We start from the raw sequence: 21,425 nt of genomic DNA on the forward strand, positions 1-21,425 counted from the left end.
AATAGTTTATTTGTCATTCGCCATTTTGTAATTTTTTTATATCCCTTTACAAAGAAAGCAAAACAAGTTTACTTTAAGATTCTCACGGAGAAAATAACTCAATAAAAGCCCGTAAATATTTGAATATTCAGTTTTGCAATCACTTGATGTCTGACGTATTTCTGTCGATTCTACAAACGCGGAAATCGATAAAATTTCTTGCTTTTTAATTTCACGTGAAAGCAAAATCATTTTAATTTGTATTGGAACAAATTTAAGAACTTCAACATGTCACAGTACGACGGACATCAGGCAAAACGACAAAGAATTTCCGACAACGGCGCATCTTCAATTATAAAAGTAAGTTTACTTGTAATGTTTGGCGCTGGTCTAGAATTCTACCACAACGAAACACCATTTGGGTTAGGTGCAGGTTAGCGTTTGGGTTAAGGTGGGCGTTCAAACAGTTATTAAATTGACGCACATTATTTGGGTTAGGGTGGGCAACTAACCGTCACGCTAACCCAAACCCAGATTGGAAACTTTGGATTTTGCACGGGGGAGACGATTTTGCAGCTTAAAATTGCGCGGCTGTAATAACATTATTTGTAAAATTTGCACGGCTGAAAATGGAGTACTATACTGCAAACTCTGAGCGCAACGAAAGTTTTGCGCTTTTGAGTGATTTTTGGTGGCTGATTGCATGTTATGTTGATTTTACATGAAATGCGCGGCTATGTCCGCGGCTGAGCGGGAAAGTGCAGGCCTTACTTTCCAACCTGGACCCAAATTATATGCTTGTGGTAAGAATTTAGCGCGGTAGAACGAATAGAGAATTGACAAGATATGTATCTATTCTAGGTCAATGTTTTTGTTTTATGTCTTATTCAAAATGTCCTAGAATAGTTATTTAATGTCTGGTGCAAATTATCCCATGTAACAATTTGGAATTTAGCAAACCTAATGTCAAAATCTTTTTAGGATGAATATCGTGGTGAAAGAGAGCATAAAAGTCGGTAAGTATTTAACGGCGATGTTTATAAACTATAAATGTATTTTCCCTAATATTTTCTAAAATAGGCTCTTCTGGTATTTCTTAACTCTGAAGTACTTATTTTATCCAACGTTTCTGCTAAATACACAGGAGGCCTTCATTGTTTTATTTCCTTTATACAAAAACACCACGCTACCACACAAATTAAAATGACACAAACAAATTAGATTAAAATGTTATCACAAACAGCCAAAAAAAGCGATATGGGCCAAGATGCACAACTTTTCGTTGGTTGGGTATCGTGATTTTATTTTCTTTTGTGTCGTTTTATTTTTTAATGTTGAGCAGGGTGTTGTTTTATTCCTTGATGAAGGCTTCCTGCATAGGTAACCTCAACGCTGGATAAAATAAAAGTTTCAGAAACAGCTCTTTTTGATATACTATGCCTGGTAGCAACAGCATAGTTACTAAATATTTATTTATATCAAAAATGTTTATACGCATAATCATTTTATTTTGTTTCAGAGATGGCCCAGGAGAACCAAACAAAGTCCTTCTTTTCACCATCATGAACGCAGTCTACCCAATTACTACAGTAAGTATTGTCTATTCATTCATTGCAATGTTGTAATTTATCAGACAGTAAGTACATATAAGCTCCCGCAACAATTTATCATAAGTCAGGGGTTTACTTACAATTTCACAACAGAAATGTTCAGCAATATCACTTCATAGCTGGAACTCTATGAAAAGTTATATTAGTACTACTCGGATAGCAAATTAATTTCAGCTCCTAAGCTTAAAGGAAATCATGAGTTCAAAGTTCACCACAGAGTAATTTTCTAGCCTGGCGTTACATTCACTATATTCCTGATCAGGCTGATTTCAGGTAGCCGTTCGAAATGTATCTTGTAGGCTAATTGAGGTCTGTTGAATAATAATTCCATCAATTATCTCCACTCAGCCTTTTGCAAAATCATTTATAAAAAGTCCTTCTTATTGCTACACAATTAGTGAAACATGGGATATTTTTTTAGCTAGGTAATGCTGGGTATTTCATGTAGAAGTTATATTTTATTATATTAAACCCTGCTATACAATATTAATGACTATTTATGCTGGTCAAATAGTTCTGTACAAATATCTTAGCTCTGCTTACCACTAAGTATTCATATAAAGTGCTTGTTATTGATTTTGCAGGAGGTAATTCACACTATAAGCGAGCCTTGTGGTGAGGTGCAAAGAATTGTAATCTTTCGTAAACGAGGAGTACAAGCGATGGTAGAGTTCAACTCCATTCAGTCGGCACAACGAGCAAAAGCATCGCTCAATGGAGCCGACATTTATTCCGGTTGCTGCACTTTGAAGATTGAATGGGCAAAGGTATTTATAAATGAAACCATTGGACATTTTTATTCCTGAATTAACTAGTCCTGAACTAAATTGTTTAACCAAGGTTTCCTAAAATGCAAACACATCTGATATTTGTTTGACCGGCATACTTCAATTACTACTGAATTGTTTTTTATGTTTCCATTTTAATGAAAGGTTTTTCTTATCAGAAAGCTTGTAACCTGTTGAGGTTAAGACCAGCCCTTTATGCAGTTTCAAAGTTACCCATAATATTTTTGTTTTTCAGCCAACTAGGTTAAATGTTTACAAGAATGATGATGAAACATGGGATTATACTGGGGCACTAGGTAAGAATAAAAATATTCTTTGATCAGCTACATATCTTATTGGATAGTACATATTTACTAACTTTAGTAATGTTGTAAGTGTAAACCTATATATGCGAATACACAGAACCTATAGTTGTTGTTCTCAGTACATATATCAATAGTTTTACTTATTATAGTTTGTGTGGTGATGTAAAGAAAATAAATCCAAATGTCTTAACATAGCAATAGGTTTATGTAGTGGTGTTTGTTTTGTACAAATACTGAACAACTTTCACAAACATATCTCAAAAGCATTTATATCAGGAAAAAGGTGCGATTGGTGTAGCAGTTTTAGTTATTTAATAAACGTGATTCCCTTGGTAAATCTAAATTGCTGCTACCAATTTTACCCCCTAAAAACCATGAAAATACTGACACTCAATTTTACAATAAACATAACATCTAAAATATTTCTACTTCATTCATATTTCAACAGGTTGTTATGACATTTAATAGATGCAATCTTAGATTGATTTCACATAACAAATCAGAGGTACAAGGCCTTATGAAGGTGCTAAAGTATACAGAGGTTACTAGAAGGCCAGATTTTGATCTTAAAAGATGCAAATGCTTACATATATGCTGTTGCTACCAGGCATATTATTCAAAAATATAAATGCTTCTTTTTAGTAAACACTTATGTTAATTACAACTTTTTTTCGCTGTTTTTTCCGAAAAAATTCTGTGATAACATTTGTGTCATATGGCCCATAGTCTAACAAAAAAAAGTAATGTTGATTAGTGTGGGGGCACAATTGTGAGATAAATTAGGTAAACTCCTTTTTCATTCAAATTTTTTGGTTTTGCACTTTAATTTTGAGTAGTTGTTCTAATTCATTAAATGCAGCTCTTTCTATTTTTGGTTATTTGGTGTCTATTCTATTAAGTTTATTTTGAGTTAATAATATTTTTTCATCAATTGTGCAAAAAAGACAAGCTATAATGTTAGGTCACGAAAATATAAACCAAACACGAAATAAAAGAAACACCGGAAGAACTACGGAAACAAACAGACAACAATACAACAACACCAAAAAACTGATGCAAAAAGATGATATCTGACAGAACATTCAGCAAATTAACATCAGGTTCTAAATCCAACATGCTTCATATCAAACGCACAAGATTCAATCTCTCACATGGACAAAAGGCATCACACACTTCAAAAAAGTCATAAACTAAACATTTGGACATATTACAATGGATCATGGAACATTCAACGGACGTCAGACAACAAATTTGCAGAAGACATTCACCTCACACCACTTCTACATACGGTATACATCATTCAGATGCGATTACAACAACAGTAAAAATGCACAAAAACTCAACACTGCTTTTTGCCTTATTTTAACACTGTTGTTCAATTTTATGTTGAAATGTCAAGATCGCGGTGTCAGTTCAATTCTGGTAAGAACGCCAAGACTATCGTGACTAAAGCAATGGTAAGGTGTACAACGTAGAATTGCTGATCTTTTCGTGCTGCATGTCCTTTACTAACATGTGGCCCTATCACTTCTATGCATCTATTTTTTACTGTGTTGTTACTTTTTAAGATCACAATTTTATTTTATTTTGTAGTAGAAGCCTATTTTAAAACCATTGTTTCAGTTTGGATGGTAAAAGTTGAAATAAAAAACAAAACTTTTTACAGGAATTCTCATTTTGGGTTTCAACATTTCCAGAAATGAAAATTTATTTGTTTAAATATTGAGCAAAAGCATAGAACATGTGCAGGCCTAATATTGTTGACAAATATATGAAAGCTGTATAATTCAATAAAAATGAATACAATTTTGGCTATTTTGCAATGTTTTGGTTTTGGTAATAGCTAATGCTTTTATGTGTGTAAATATAAAGTTGATTTTCACACTAATAACGGCATGAGGTATTGCCTAAACTTCTGAAAACAGTTTAATACTTTATATTGCAAGCATGTGTTCATTCTTCCACAAATTTTCATTTTTTCGTTTTGCTATAATAAAATCTTTCTATCCAGATGTTGATTCATCTAGCCAGCCTGCTTTACTGGGGGATGCACCTGTTGGATATTCAAACCAACAGATGTACAGCGGTAGACCAGGTACAAAACTAAACGTTTAAATAATTTTGGTGTTTAATATACTGACATCCTTGCATATAAGCTTATAAATGTTTTTTGTGACTGTTTAATGTTTTACATTCGATGTTGTATAAAAAATATTGAAAGTATGCTATGCACGGATCTCTAATTAAGCTTAATAATGAAGTAAATTGACCTCATCTTGATAAAGTTGACACGCTATTGTATCATCGTCACTTGTTTCACTAAATCATGATGATACAAGTGCTTTTTGAAACATCTTTATCAAGATGATATCGATTTACTCGACCTTTTTGTCTTTGAATATCAAGCTACTTTACAGATCCATGCAAAGTTTACCTAAACTGTCAACTGTGTTTAACCACAAAAGGTCAATCACTGCTTTGATTTACTTTTCCCAAGCCAAGCTTATTTTTATTATTGGCTTAAAAATAAAACTTTTTAGATATTCTATAAAGTAAGCAGCTTTAAGGTTATTTTTATTATTAAGAAAATTTAACCTCATACAAATGAAATGTCATGAAACACACATGGGATACATTAACCAGCTTTGGTTGTATAAATATCACTATGTCGTGCACTCGGGCATTTAAACTTTTCTATGTCCAGTTCGGCCGATGATGTCATCAAGGGGTCGTCCACCGATGTCACGGGGTCGTGGGATGCGACCTCCTCGACCAGGTTTGATGGGATCCGGACACCAACAACATCAGGTTAGAACAGGGTTTCTTAAACTTTTTAGCGGTGGCCCCTAATTTTTTTTGGCTTTGCTCAGGCCACCATAGAGAAGAAGATTTAATGTTGAAATGTGAAAAATATATTGACATTCAAGTGCAGAAAACAGTTTAATTTTAATGAATTGTTTTCTTTAACAAATTGATTATTTTTTAAAAATACTTTTCAATTAGGTCTTGGACCCTCTAAAACCAGTACATGGATTTCCAAGAGGTCCATGGACCCCAGTCTAAGAACCCCTTTGCCTGGGTTATAAGGAGTTATAATAATTATTCCTATTGCTGTTCAGTTAGGTGTTTATGGCATGGGGGATTATGGGAGATGGAGGTTAAAAATGTATAATTAAAATAAACATATATAGGTACTTTAATGGTTGTGAAGGTTTAAAACATTGGTTGGGGAAATCTTTTGGTGGGGAGGAAAGGTTCGGGATGATTTAAAAAAAATGTGGAATATTAAAGGGTGGGTAACTAGACTGTAACTATCACACCCCTAAACACTCTCATTGTTCTTCAGTTAGGTGCTTTTCAAAGTAAAAAATTCTATGCTCGATCGAAAACATGACAAAAAAATAAAAAAAATATATAAAGCGTCTATTGACACCCAATTCACCCCTTTTGTTGTTTAGATTGGTGGAGGAGATTATGGGGTTGAGGATTATGGAATGCAAGAGATGGGTGGAAGTAGTGGAATGTACAGTCAGAGTCCTGTTATAATGGTGTATGGACTCAACCCGGATAAAATGAACTGCGATCGACTCTTCAATGTGCTTTGTCTGTATGGGAATGTCATAAAGGTTTGTACTATTTTAATATAAGTGTTCTTTTATGCAGCCTTTTGGTTTATCATAAAAGTAAAACTAACATAAAGCTTGCTGTGCAATTATGTTATATTAAATGTTAGATTAATTTACGTATTAAAAAGTCTCATAAAAAACATCTCTTTTTTAAAAGAGTTTATTTTATTGCAGTTTAATTCTTGTGGTTTTGAAAGAGTTATTTTAAAAACCTACTTATTTTCCTTAAAATATATTAAATGTGGCATAATTATTGCAAATAATATAACAAAATGGCAGCAAGGTAATTAATATCGAAAATTAATATAAAATCCTATGTTTTTAAGGAATTTAGCTTTATTATTGCAGTTATATTATATTATTCTTACACCAAATAGTTCATCAAATTCTTTGACATATTTGTCTAGATCAAGTTTCTTAAAAGCAAGCCGGGTACTGCGATGGTTCAGATGGGAGATCCTACCGCGGTTGAGCGAGCAATTTCAAGTTTATCGGGGATGAAGTTTTTCGAGGATAAGATGGTTCTTGGGTCAGTTTACAAGTTCATGAATGGTTATTTTTTTAAATACACACACAAAGTATTTTTTTACAGAAGTCTTATTTAGTGTCATAAAATCTTATACCCAAGGTATCGGTTTAAAAGACTTTCGCCACAAATTATTATATATAGCATCTAGAAATTAACGATCTACTATCAAGAACATCGGGGTGGGATATGGCGTAGTGATGTTGCAGTGCGGTTTTGTCACTTAGACCATCGTGTCGAAATGCGTTCCATAAAGAACGGTGGGTAGACCAACGGGTGGAAAACTTTATTGACCCACATTTTTAGATTTAATGCAACTTATTTTCGATAGGCCAATTGGAGGTGTTTAAGTTGGGGACATTCCTTGATCTTGAGTTTACATTTTAATAAAACTTCTATATTTGCTTTAACTTTATCAAGTTAAACTAGGTTTTATCTTATGTTAAAGGCTAATTGCCCCTTACACATAAGGTTTACCATACTGTGCGACTGTACATCTCCATGAATATAAAAAACATTAAAAATGTACCAATATTTTGGCCTTTATTCAAATACAAAAAATGATATACTTGCAAGCATCATGCCAAGTTAGCATGCAACATAAGAGTTTAATAAATATAGGTAGATAAGCGGAAATGTTATTTGGATTTTATTTTTAATTTATTAAAATTTTGACCATATTTTAGATAAACCAAATAAATCGGGTATCGCTATCGGTTCAAAAAAGTGATATCAATCTATCTGTAGAAAAACACAACACTTCTGTAGTTTAAAACTAATATATGAAAATTTTCATCACCAATATTTTATTTTTTCACCATAATTGTTAAAAAATGCCAAGAGTTTTTAACATCATACAATTTTCTGTTTAGGCCTTCGAAGCAGATGTACTTGACGGACACTGGAGCTCCGGTTGGTGAATTAAGCGATGGAACGCCAAGTCAAGTTGATTACAGCAACTCAAGGAATAACAGGTAATGTGGGAAGTGATATGTTTAAAATGCGTGCTTGGTATTAATAACCAAAGGTGTAATTTCTCTGTCGAACCTAGGAAGTTATTTTATGCAAGAATAGTAGACATATTAGTTCTTTTAAAAATCAAACTCGATTTTGGGTACTGGGTGGTCGTAAGTTAACAATGAGTTAGTAAAGGACTAGCAAGATGTGTGTTTAAAATGAGTACTGGTTATCAAGGTATAATTTTTTTCTTTTTAACCGAAGAATTTTGCAAATATGTTATGCAAGAATAAAACACATAAGCCGCTGTAAAAATATTTTTTTAACTTTCCTACCACGTTGTTTATCCCAGATTGCACTGTCAATTTGCTTAACAAATTAGAATCTGCTAGAGTAAACATTTGCTTTCAATGAGCGTGTTGCATTAAATAGCAGTTGTATTAATCCTTAACAAACCCTTTAAATACAAACTAGGCTTTAGTTTTAGTGCTTTTACCTGGAGTGTTCTTTGTTTCTGTTGTAGATTTACAACCACTGAACAAGCAGCAAAGAACAGAATCCAAAACCCTTCGAAAGTCTTGCATTATTACAACGCCCCGATGGATTTGGACGAAGAAAAGATTGTGGAGGTGACCCCCTAATCTTTTCTGAACATTTTGAGTTCTTTGTCAAATATGAAGTGTACTCCTGACTTAATGGGGAGACAGTTCGTTTAGCGAGTGTTTATCAACGTATGGGTCGCGACCGAAAAAATATGCCGCCGATTAAATTGTTTGGGTCAGTAGTTTTATAGAGTTAGATTGATTGAGATTGGCTGCAAGCAAAATTTCTTCATAACTTTTGACAATTGTGAGGACTATATAAAGTCATTGCCCATTTTAATTGCATTCAAACTTATATTTGCTTCTTTGTATTTTGTCCAGTTTAAGCTGTTCAGTTAAGTGTCGCCAAAGGTCTTACACTAAAAACGTGGTTGTTTTATTCAACAGATCTGTAGAGAATTCCATCTTACACAACCCAAGAAGTTTACTCCATTTAAATCCAAAAGTAAGTATTGAGTTTCCCCTAAGATGACCCCATTAAGGTTTTGTGTTAATACGGTCTTATTACTAAATAAACAAGTAATTGATGTGAATCTTTTTTTTTTTTTTTTTTTTTTCTTATTTTTAGACTTTTATTTTTAGATTACTTTTTCAGGTGTATTTATTGGAATTTAAAACATGCTTGAAAATGTTTTTAAAATTGGTATAAAATTATTAAAACAATGTGTAAACATTCCGTGTCATAAAATTATGCAAATAACAACGCTGAACAAAAATGTAATAAATAAACTTTCTATGTAGTCTACTAACGAAAAGGTGTTTAACAAGAAAAGCGTTCTGACTATGTGAAATGTTGAATGTAATCAAAAAGTTGTATCTTAACGTGTAGAAATACGATATTCATAAGTGATAATAGAACAATTTAAAATTTTTCAATATTAAAAGTATAAAAGTAGTAATTGTTGAACACAGGCGATCGCAGTTCATCTGGTTTAATGGAGTTTGAGACAAAGCCAGAAGCATTGGAAGCTCTTACTATGGTCAACCATTATAAAATGGACAATCCAAGTAAGTTAACATAAAATAATATGTTTAAACCTCATTTTGAAACGTTTTTATTTGCAATGATTGTGACACTGTCCTACCTAAGCTATTTTTTAATTCTATAAATACTATAAAAGTTACATATTGAATTAAAATTAGTAAATAACTCAAAAACCTCCTATATTGCGTCCATCTGTTATTATTAATCTATCAAGAAAATATATGAGTTTTTAAAATGTACGAGCGACCTTTTAGTTACTGGATCTTAGTTATGTTCAATTAATTTTGTGTCTCAATATCAAAAACATGTGTGTTTTAATATAAAGACATTTCTTCATAAATCCCTTGACTTTGTGTAACCTTTAAAACCAAGTAAGCCAGTGGACTTTTGATAAGTCGTCAAATTGATATATTTTTAAGGATAAATGTTTATATCTTGTCAATTTCAGATGGACGGTTTCCGTACATTTTGAAGCTGTGTTTCTCTACTTCAACAACTGCCACAAGGGAATAAAGCCCAAGCACCTGTGTAATTATCCAAGACCTTTTGTCGTGATAGACACTCACCATTGAGCACCATCAAGTGAAGAGTGGACTTTGTGTTGTGATCGTTTATTAATAAAAAATCACGTTTTGAAAAACTTGCATGATCTTCTTTATTTCACAAGCACTGTTGCATTTATACACAGTTTTTAGTTGCGGTTATTAAAAAACATTGTAGTATAATAATGTTAACACTTAAGGGTAAACTAAAACAGTGGTGAAAGATTTCTGTCAGTTTAAAGCACATAAACAAAAAAGATGACCAGATCACTAAAATAAAAGCATTTATAAATACGCACAGTGAGTATACAGTTTGGCAACTAAAAATGTACAAAACTGATTGAAGCATTGTTCTTTAAGCTCTGCTAAAAAAGCGATTGAATTCATCATCCATTGCATTTCTGTCCAAAAACCCTGTAAAAAATCAAATATATATATATACACATTAGGTAACTTTTAAGATTTCCAAGGCTTTTGGCAAGCAAAAAAATAAGCAATAGGCATACACTTAGAATAACATCTTTGTCAGAATAAAACCCAGTTCCGGATAGGACCAATACCTAATAATTAAAATAAAACCAAATACCATTAAAATAAGATTTAAAGAACCTTTTATTTAACCCAACACCTAACTTCATCACAAACTCTTAAAAATTTCAAGCCCTAATCCCACTAAAGTTTAACGAAATTTAACCAAATAACTTTAAATTTTACATCTTAGTGTATTAAAAAACATATAAATAAATATTACACCTATTGGTCAGCCTGATTTTGAAAAACAAAAATATTAAGTAAACCTGTAAAAATGTCTGTTTGGCATATATTTTGGAATTTTTAAGAAAAATTTACGGCGCAAGTTTGACTAAGCATATAAACTGACCGTGCCGGTTATTCCATGAATTTGACTTAAAGTTTTGTATTTGTTCATCGAGTTTAGTTTGGCGTTTTCTTAGCTTATCAACGCTGCGCTGCATCCTGCGCAGCTCTTGTGTAGTACCAGCATTCGCTAAGTGATAAAATGGTTTGCGTAAAGCAAGGTCGACATTTTTATGTCCCTTGAGACTTTAGTTCGTGATAGCAATTGATTATCAGTAAGGCATGGTATTCAGTTTTTGATTATTTCCGTGTGGTGATTTTACAAAGCAAAATAAACATAACAAATATGGGTGGAATTTTTGCCCAGGAACAATAATTTTTACAGGTCCCACGCAAATATGTATTTTAAAATTTTTCTATTCCAGTTAGGCATAAATAATACAGCACTATAAGCAGGCCGTTGAAAGGTAGTGATTACACAATAAACGAAACATTAAAAGTTAAATACAGCCTACAAAATGAGGAAAAAATGTGTTTACTACAATGAAATTTTGCAAAAATATTATAATTTTAAAAAGGAGTTATGCTTTATAACCCTCAAATGCCCTACTAATTCATTTGCCAAATATTTTTGTGGTTTGCAAGTTAAAAGTATAAATAAGGCATCTTTACCTGCATGTGCATGTTGAAAGTCCATGCCTATTTTCATCATATCATCGATTTTAAGCATCATGTCGCTAAAAGCACGATTTTCCGACTCAAACAGGTCTGGGACAGTTTGTCTCCAAGTTTCACGATCCTATGTGTGGAAAGAAGTAACATTTTAACTAAATCATAGTTGACATGTGGGTCCAATAGCATTCCAGTACATTTCAGACATAAAATGTTACAGAGCTAACGTATTTACAGTAAAAAATAGGCCTTTGTAGCGTACATATCGCAAAATCTTGGCCAAAAAAAGTTTTGGAGCCAATCTTTGGCGGCCTCAAAAATTTATGAGATGCAGTCGGGCATGTGGGAGTAGTGTTTGACTCTGACAAAACACCTTTATTATAATAAATAAGTTCTTGCAATTTGTCTTCTTAAATTAATTGCTATAACTGATATAATTATCACTTTTATTCATAAAAAAACAAGTTTAAAAAAATTGTTAAAATTTTTGTATTAATGTCACACAAGTTTGTACACCACCCAGAATTACTTAAAAAGGCAAAAATTAACTAAATGATGATGTTTGAGTCATTTGAGTCATATCTTCATTGGTTAACTTTAGGCTTTTGCGAAGTGCAAATAAAAAATATGGGAAAGGAACCTTAAAAAAGTCCTGGAATGCTGTTTCTGGATTTTCAAATTGGAAATCGAACAAGTTCTGGGGTGGGTTTCTCATGCGTTGAGCTTTTCGCCTTTTTTCTTCTTGTTTCCGAACATATTCTTCCTGTTCTTTTGCCATTCGACGAACTGGAATTGAAATATAACATTAGCATGGCTGTTTTAATGTTTTGTAACAAAAAAAATTAATGTTGACTAATATTATGTTGAAAATGAATAAAGAGTTATTCGAAACGTCCAAAATGATACCTACTTCTGTATGGGCTTTGATATTCTTATTACGTCTTACTAATATTATGGTTCTAGCAAAAGGGTAAATTAAGGCTGAAAATATCGTACAGCGTTTCTTTTATAAACAAATAATTTTTTTTCACTTTTCAATTTTTTTTAAGACTAATATTGTTATCATATGCGAAGGCAACAGTAAAAAATAATTAGGGAGTAAAAAATATTACTTTAATTGCTTTTATTTTCTAAAACTATGTAAGGTTAGTGTAATTAAAACCTCTGTCCCGTTTTTCTTTTTCTTTTTCATGTTCTCTGTCCATTTCTCTTTGCCATTCTTTCCTTTCAAATTCTTTTCTTTGTGATTCTGCAAAACAAAGAAGTTATATATCTATGCTAATCCTTCAAAACACCTCAATAATTACAAAAAAATACTTCAACTTACCATCAGACAAGATCTCGTATGCTTTTGCGATTTCCTTAAATCTGTTTTCAGCGTTTGTCTTTTGTCTTGGGTTTTTGTCAGGGTGCCATTGACGTGCTAAAGCTTTGTATCTAAATTATAAATTTGCAAAGGTTTTCTTTAAGCTTACATATATATATATTATATATACCTGTAGGTAAATTGTTATTGTGCAGTACAGAGATTCTTAAATTGTGCGTCGTGACACCCTGGTGGGTTGTTCAATTTTTTAAGAATGTTACCCATTGATTTTGTTTTGAACCTAAGCTCAATAGCAGTAATAAAGATCTAATATATACTATTATCCACTGGCATCTGCATTCAAACTTATTGTTACGAGAGGACAGCAGCATTTTTTTTTACTGAAACAAAACAATAAATGTACTGGCTTTGGTGTAAAAAATTAAGTAAAAAATAAAGTTACTATGGCTGGGGGTGTTACTAGACCCAAAAACTTTTTCAAAGGCGTCATAAAAAAAAGTTGATAACCACTATAAAATAGTGGTTAAGTACACAAATATTGCATAATTGAAATTAAACTTATCCAAGTGCTATATATTCTATTCAAAAGACTATTTTATTCAATTACCGGGTATAATTTCTCTGGGCAAAAAATATAAAGTGTTCAAACTGTTAAATTAAAGGTTTTGAATAGTTGCTGATAATAATAAAATAATGACAACATTCTTAATGCAGTTTATTTTGGTGTTATACTACTTGGTATGGCCATTCTATGCCACTTTATCATGTAGGTAAAGGTACCTGGGCTAAATAACTGCCTATCTGAAATATGCATAAAAAGCACAATTTATCTCATTTAAACTTACGCTTGTTTGATGTCATCTTGTGAGGCGTTTCTTCTCACGCCCAAAACAGAATAGGGGTCTATTTCTGTGGGATACATCTCCGCATAAAACTTCAATCACAACTTTAAACCTATGCCATTACCCTAAATCACAGAACAACATCTCTTTAAAGTAGTATATGAAAAAATTTGTGTCTGAATGTTTATGGATAAAAGCTGCTCCAAAATTAGCTTATGTGTAAACCAGTGTTTTAATAAACCCTGTAAGTAAGGTCTATTGTTTGTTTTGCCGAAATACTCAGTGCTGTCATGCAAGTCCAGTCAACACAAAAAATTAAGAAGCAAAAAGTAAATATTATTGTGCAGTTATTTCAGGGCAGATATAATTGCATTTCTGGTTTAAATATATATTTTTTTCTGTTCCAACAATGTGAAATAATAGCAAAAAACTTTCCTAACTGCATCATTAAAAATACTGGAAATTATGACATGAAACAATGTTAAAGGAAGAGTTATGTTCATTAAACTAAAAGCAATCAGGTGTAAGGTGTTAAGAAAATATAGGCAGAAACCAAGCAATGAAGTAGGTAGCACAAGAGTCAAAAGAGTGGGTGTGTTAAACTGAATCACTAATCATTTGAGTGGTAAGAATAGGATGTGCAGGCAATATAGGATATATCGTATGACTTGGGATATTGGAGTCAACTGTTGACATATGGAAATTAATGTTTGTGTATCACAGCTTAGGCATCTAATCTTGTATTAGTATTTAGATGGTTTAACAAATGAAATGCCCATGTTGTTAATATTTTATTTAAACATTTTATTACTTTGGTGTATGTTACCGTATTTGTGAAATTTTAAGATTTTTTTATACATCTTAACCTAAATTAAATTAATTATCTTCAATTGTAAAAAAATCCTGTTACATTTCTAGGAAATACTTTTGCATTTAAGCATATAAATATATATTATTACTTTAATTCAATGCCAATATTGGAAACAGAAACTAGTTAGAAAACTGTTAAAAAAGCTGCTTTCACTATCAGAAAAGTACTATAAGTGATATATTAGACCTGTTGCTAAATGCTTAGATAAAATAAAATGATATCAGTTGACTTCTAAATCACTAGCGATTAAAATGGAAGGCAAGTCTAAGTTGGATGACGTGTACAAGTGCAAAGTGGTAATGGTCGGTGAACAGGCTGTGGGCAAAAGTAGCTTGGTACTTCAGTTTGTGAACAACACTTTCCAGGACAACTACAAATGCACAATAGGAGGTAACAGCTCTTCTATATTCTTCTACTATGTCTTTATTTTTAATTAGTAATAAATTTCTCATATAATGTGTTTGGCAATAATTTTGAAAAAAAATGATTCAAATTAAAAAATTTACAGTTTTGTTTAACAACTGCCCAAACATAAAAGAATTTTAAATATAATGAAGACACAATTTAATTTCTTTTAAAAAAAATTATTTGTTTAAATTTTGGTACTGGTCTAGAATCCTACCATATTTACGTCCGATATATTGCTAACATTATTTAGGTTAGAGTGCGAGTTTGGGTTTGGGTACAATTTTAATTTTGACAACTTATTTCGTTCTTGTAGAAAAAGTGGTAGAATTCTAGACCACCTTGAAATTTTATATTTTTATCAATCTACTGATTGAAAAATGTCCATGTTTGCAATTAACTATTCTTTCAATTTGCACAGCATCATTTTTAACGAAGAAAGTGTCAATAGACAATAAAATCCTCCAGTTTGACATTTGGGACACGGCAGGATTGGAAAGATTTCAGAGCATTGTTCCGATGTACTACAGAGGGGCTCACGCCGCACTGATTGTTTATGATGTCACAAACCTGGTACAAATCTTAATTTTGCATCTTTAGGCATCACAATAATATTTCTAAACGTTTCTTTTGTTTATCAACAAGTTTAGACAACATTTTAACATTTTTTACGATTACCTTTTTATTAATTGACTGATGGTAAACAAACAACGATAAAGTTTACTATTTTATCAATATTGCGCTACAACTTTTTAGGTCTGACGCAGAATTAAAAAATTAACACAAGTTTAATAATACTGTGGCCGACTAAGGTATATTCATGCTTTGCCACAATATATCAACCTATAATCCAAACCTGTGGCTACTATATAAATAAATTTGAGAAAATTATTTCTTTAGAAACCAAGTGGTAAAAAAAGCATCAGGTAGGGCGTGGCTAAAAAAGGTTAATATCCACAAGGAATAACACACTGAGTCGTAATACATGGATACACCATAACATATTATTTATATTTACAAATAGGATAACATCATCAACAGTTTTAAGTCCAATTTTGTATGACAATGTTAGATATTTACACATTTTACATGAATTAAGCATGTTTTAACCCAATTTTCTGAATTATATAACAAAAGACTAATAAAAATGAAAACATTGTTATCAATGATTTGCTGTCTTTACACTAAAGTTTTACATATTCACAATATAATTTAGGCCAGTTTTTCAAAAATAAGTCAATTTTGTTTAAGCTCTTTACTAGTCAAATCATTACAAATCCTGTCTTACAAATTCAACCTAGTGTTACAATAATTTTCTAAACAATATAAGTAAGTGCATTTTTTTTTGTGGTTCATGGAAAATAAGATGGCCTAATTTTCAGGACAGTTTTACCCGTGCAAAGAAATGGGTCGCTGAAATTAAGGAGAATGCAGATACAGTTGCTGTAATTGCTCTGGTGGGGAATAAATCAGACCGAAAGGTGTACAGATCTGTGCCTTATGAAGTAAGTCAATAAAAAAAATTGGTAAAAGTTGATTTAACCAAACACCTATACAAAGAAATATTTATTTTTTTAGGATGGTGGCACTTATGCGACAGAAAGGAATCTTCTATTTACAGAAACCTCAGCAAAAACTGGGGAAAATGTCGACAATGTCTTCTTAGAAATCGGTAAGTTACAGAACTCTGTAAAGCTAAATAAGACTGAACTAGTTACATAATACTTTTCATGCAACTATCAGAAAATTAAACGTAACATTAAAATTCAAAGACACGACATGCCAAGGTCAGGCAAGAAAATCAACTAGCTCAACCTTGGCATTTTTTATAAAAACAAGATGAGAGTTTGCAAAAAATGACTTGTCTGTAAATATGGCGTTCCTGACAACGTGGCATTTCTATGGCAACCTGAAAAATTTAATCTAAAAAATCCTAAAAAACTTAAAACAACTATTTATCTCTATAATCCCCTTTCCTCTTATACTCTTGACGCTAATACAGTTTAAGTATATATTACACCAACTCCTGAAACAGCAATAGTATTTCAGAAATGGTTTAGTGTTCTAGCCTGTGATAAGGTTCGAACTCACGAACTCATACCGTGATCATGGCTCTACTAACTTTTAAAGTTCAAGTTAAGTGTTTTATAGTTAGGTTAAAATATAATAAGAAGATAAATATTTCAAACACAGTACATATTTTAATTGACGATATGCATCACTGTGTTAAGTATATAAACTCTGATAAAAACAGTTGTTAGCATTTCCCAATATGTATTATAATCAAATATGTTTTTTTCAGCAAAAGTTTGCGCATCGAAAAAAGCTTGGAATGAACCAGCAGCTGGGAGAATGAATGGTCGATTAAATCTCAATAAAACACAAAGTTCGTCAAAGAAAGGATGTTGCTAACCATGATTTTTCTCTACTTTTAGTTATAAACTATTTTGTTTATTTATGCTTACATTTACATAAACTTTATATTGGGATTTGCAAGTAGCTTGTTTTTTGAGACCAGTTAGTAGCATTGCACAAGTTTAAATAATAATAAAATCAGTCTTTAAATATTTATTTTGATAACCTATTTTATAGGTTTTGGCAAATAGGATAAATACAATTTTAGTGCTGGTCTAGCGTCGTACCACTTTTTTACCAAGTCGTCACAATTGAAATTGCAAGGAAGAAATAAATCTAAAAGTATAAATTGACCCATTCGAACCCAAATATTGTTAGAAATATAAACCCCTGGACAACAATGTGGTAGTATTCTAGACCAGCGCCAAAATTGTAAATAGTCAATGCACAAGCCTCTTTGCAACAAAAATGCCATATTACCCCAAGCAAAAGACTATAATACAAAGAAACATATAATTGATTACAAAACATAGGACCTTTAGGACAGGTCAATAATATCTTAAAGTGTCTTCTTCAAGTGTAAGTGCTCTGTATTCCGTTCAACAGCTTAGGTTAACTAACACACCTTTTTTAACATATATATTGGGATCCACCAAAGTAGATCAAATCAATGTATAATCAATAACGAGTGCAAGCGTAAAGTAGCTTTCTGGTCCAATAGCCTATAGGCACTTTCTGAAACTATTTACCCGTTAAGCAGAGTCATTTAAATCGCTCTTACATCACTTCCTTATTAAGATTCAATCAGTAAAACACTTTCTCAACAAGATTTGCTACTGAAAAGAAAACGTGATTCATTTACGATACAAAAAGAATACATAATACTCGATCAAAATTCTACCTAATTTTATATTCCAAAGAAAAAATATTAATAGCTGTAATACATATATAACGGAAACCACTGACATTTTGTAAGGAACTAAAAGCAGCTAAACCATGTCAACAACAGTTCCAGACTCTTCCATTCAATAATCCAATCGCGTCCAATGATACTCTGATAAAGATATCGAGTAACATTGGATTAAATGCGATTAGGTTATCGAGTTAAGTCCGTCTTTTGTCTTTTAACGTAACTGATCGACGCAAAACACGACTTTTGATCAAAACAAGATGAGAGTTTGCAAAAAAATGACTTGTCTGCGAATATAGCGTTCCTAACAACGTTAAATTTCTATGGCAACCTGAAAAAAGTAATCTAGAATATCCCGAAAAACTTAAAACAACTATTTATCTCTAATTTTTAATAGCTAGCATTTAAATAATCCCCTTTTCTCTTATACTTTTAACGCTAATACCGTTATAACTATATATTAAACCAACTCCTGAAACAGCAATAGTATTTCAGAAATGGTTCAGTTTTTTGTATCTAGCAATTCAACTGTTCAATGGGGTAAATGCGTAAAAATCTCATCTCAAAAGCTTTCATATTTCCGAAAATATCCAACGTTAAACATAAAATATGCCTACTATGCTTAGTCCCGTTAGTTACAATGGCTGCTTCTCGAAAAATCACAATATTTCATTCGCCAAAGGTCAACAATTGCGCGCATTTGTGACATCACAGGTCTGTCGCGGCGTTTTTCGCGTTTGTTGTCGGCAATAAAGCGCCGCTCGCGACAAAACAACAATCCCCGCTCGGCTCCACTCAGACACGTGAACTTTAACCCCGCTATTGTTACATCACAGTCGCTGCTCGTTTCTTAACGCGTTGGGTCTTGACACTAACATTTTTGACCCTCACCTTTGCACCAAGGCAAAGTCGTTGGCGCCTTTTGGAAGATACGTGGGGTATTTTAACCTAACTGGCGCCGTTTTTTGTTTTGTTGCGATCTAGGAGTGAAACGTGAAAATAGCCTAAATGTATTTCTTACAAAAACCCATAAAAATGTTCAGCATAAAAAATCACAAAAAGTTAAATACCGTACTTTTTACCGTAACGCATACAACTTTCAGAGATGATGTCACAAAGTTTCGTCATAACGGGCGTCTGAAATTTTCAACTTTAGGAAACACACAATATATATGGGCGCCGTTATCGTTGGCCAGTTCGACTCCAGAATACACATTGTATATGTTTCAGTTTCCTCAGGAAACTTGTGCTAATTGTTATTTGTCGCGCCCCAATATGCAACTGAAATCGTTGTTCCAATTCATTTAAGGATTTGTCCGGATGATCTGGTTAAACCAGAAAAGTTTTGTGAACATTTTAACATTTTTTCACCCGTACGGCATACCTGCAAATTTATTTATCGAAACGCCGCCCCGCGCCGTTATTCAGAGATGACGTCACAAAGTTACAAAAAATAGCGTCTAAAAAGGTAATCTAAAAAACCCAAAAACTTAAAACAACTAATTATCTTTAATTTTTAATAGCTAGCATTATAAATAATCTCTTTTTTTGTTATACTCTTTACGCTAATACTATTTCAACAATAGGCCTATATTAGACTCATGAAACAATAGTAGTATTTCAGAAATGGTTTAGTTTTTTATATCTAGCAATTCAACTGTTCAATGGGGTAAATGCGTAAAAATCTCATCTTAAAAGATTTAATATTTCCGAAAATATCCAACGTTAAACATAAAATATGCCTACTATGCTTAGTCCCGTTAGTTACAATGGGTGCCTCTCAAAAAATCACAATATATGGTCAACAATTGCGTATTTGTGACATCACAGGTCTGCCGCGGCGTTTTTCGCGTTTGTTGTCGGCAATAAAGCGCCGCTCGCGACAAAACAACATCCCAGCTCGGCTCCACTCAGACACGTGAACTTTAACCCAGCTATTGTTACATCACAGTTGCGCCTTGTTTCTTAACGCGTTGGGTCTTGACACCAACATTTTTGACCCTCACCTTTGCACCAAGGCAAAGTCGTTGGCGCCTTTTGGAAGATGCGGGGCCGGGGGGTATTTTAACCTAACTGGCGCCGTTTTTTGTTTTGTTGCAATCTAGGAGTGAAACGTGAAAATAGCCTAAATGTATTTCTTACAGAAACCCATAAAAATTTTCAGCATAAAAAATCACTAAAAGTTAAATACCGTACTTTTTACCGGAACGCATACAACTTTCAGAGATGATGTCACAAAGTTACGTCATAATAGGGCGTCTGAAATTTTCAACTTTAGGAAACACACAATATATATGGGCGCCGTTATCGTTGGCCAGTTCGACTCCAGAATACACATTGTATATGTTTCAGTTTCCTCAGGAAACTTGTGCTAATTGTTATTTGTCGTGCCCCAATGTGCAACTGAAATCGTTGTTCCAATTCATTTAAGGATTTGTCCGGATGATCTGGTTAAACCAGAAAAGTTTTGTGAACATTTAAACATTTTTTACCCGTACGGCATACCTGCAAATTTATTTATCGAAACGCCGCCCCGCGCCGTTATTCAGAGATGACGTCACAAAGTTACAAAAAATAGCGTCTAAAAAGGTAATCTAAAAAACCCAAAAACTTAAAACAACTACTTATCTTTAATTTTTAATAGCTAGCATTATAAATAATCTCTTTTTTTGTTATACTCTTTACGCTAATACTATTTCAACAATAGGCCTATATTAGACTCATGAAACAATAGTAGTATTTCAGAAATGGTTTAGTTTTTTATATCTAGCAATTCAACTGTTCAATGGGGTAAATGCGTAAAAATCTCATCTTAAAAGCTTTAATATTTCCGAAAATATCCAAGTTAAACATAAAATATGCCTATTATGTTAGTCCCGTTAGTTACAATGGGTGCCTCTCAAAAAATCACAATATATGGTCAACAATTGCGTATTTGTGACATCACAGGTCTGCCGCGGCGTTTTTCGCGTTTGTTGTCGGCAATAAAGCGCCGCTCGCGACAAAACAACATCCCAGCTCGGCTCCACTCAGACACGTGAACTTTAACCCAGCTATTGTTACATCACAGTTGCGCCTTGTTTCTTAACGCGTTGGGTCTTGACACTAACATTTTTGACCCTCGCCTTTGCACCAAGGCAAAGTCGTTGGCGCCTTTTGGAAGATGCGGGGCCGGGGGGTATTTTAACCTAACTGGCGCCGTTTTTTGTTTTGCTGTGATCTAGTAGTGAAACGTGAAAGTAGCCTAAATGTATTTCTTACAGGAACCCATAAAGACTTTCTTTTAGCATAAAAAATCACAAAAATT

The 21,425-nt window shown here is 32.7% G+C and overlaps 3 protein-coding genes across 4 annotated transcripts; 2 read left to right on the forward strand and 1 right to left on the reverse strand.

Annotated features, from left to right (window-relative positions):
* Positions 1–23: 23 nt before the first annotated feature.
* LOC146141255 (heterogeneous nuclear ribonucleoprotein L-like) lies at positions 24–10,012 on the forward strand. Its single transcript, XM_083391123.1, has 14 exons — positions 24–339; positions 961–995; positions 1,499–1,568; positions 2,174–2,356; positions 2,613–2,673; positions 4,694–4,777; positions 5,387–5,490; positions 6,141–6,308; positions 6,716–6,837; positions 7,707–7,808; positions 8,315–8,420; positions 8,781–8,838; positions 9,306–9,401; positions 9,827–10,012. The coding sequence occupies exons 1-14, from the start codon at positions 268–270 to the stop codon at positions 9,889–9,891; spliced, it is 1,326 nt and encodes a 441-aa protein (XP_083247249.1). The 5' UTR covers positions 24–267; the 3' UTR covers positions 9,892–10,012.
* Positions 9,959–13,720, reverse strand: LOC146141256 (uncharacterized). 2 transcript variants are annotated; one of them, XM_083391124.1, is made up of 7 exons: positions 13,581–13,720; positions 12,736–12,845; positions 12,571–12,657; positions 12,049–12,194; positions 11,409–11,535; positions 10,801–10,926; positions 9,962–10,334 (listed from the first exon to the last, which is right to left on the reverse strand). In XM_083391124.1, the coding sequence occupies exons 1-7, from the start codon at positions 13,655–13,657 to the stop codon at positions 10,276–10,278; spliced, it is 732 nt and encodes a 243-aa protein (XP_083247250.1). In that variant the 5' UTR covers positions 13,658–13,720; the 3' UTR covers positions 9,962–10,275. The 2 variants fall into 2 exon arrangements, with proteins under 2 accessions (XP_083247251.1, XP_083247250.1); XM_083391125.1 differs by lacking the exon at positions 10,801–10,926 and having other exon boundaries at positions 9,959–10,334.
* Positions 13,721–14,500: 780 nt separating this feature from the next.
* Positions 14,501–17,308, forward strand: LOC146141257 (ras-related protein Rab-5C-like). The gene is made up of 5 exons (XM_083392287.1): positions 14,501–14,838; positions 15,275–15,426; positions 16,236–16,358; positions 16,432–16,525; positions 17,156–17,308. Exons 1-5 carry the CDS (start codon positions 14,700–14,702, stop codon positions 17,263–17,265), a joined length of 618 nt encoding a protein of 205 aa, XP_083248413.1. The 5' UTR covers positions 14,501–14,699; the 3' UTR covers positions 17,266–17,308.
* The last annotated feature ends 4,117 nt before the right edge of the window (positions 17,309–21,425 follow it).

Source organism: Ascidiella aspersa, chromosome 6, assembly GCF_963924565.1.
Source record: "Ascidiella aspersa chromosome 6, kaAscAspe10.2, whole genome shotgun sequence".
In the NCBI taxonomy this organism is placed as follows: Eukaryota; Metazoa; Chordata; class Ascidiacea; order Phlebobranchia; family Ascidiidae; genus Ascidiella; species Ascidiella aspersa.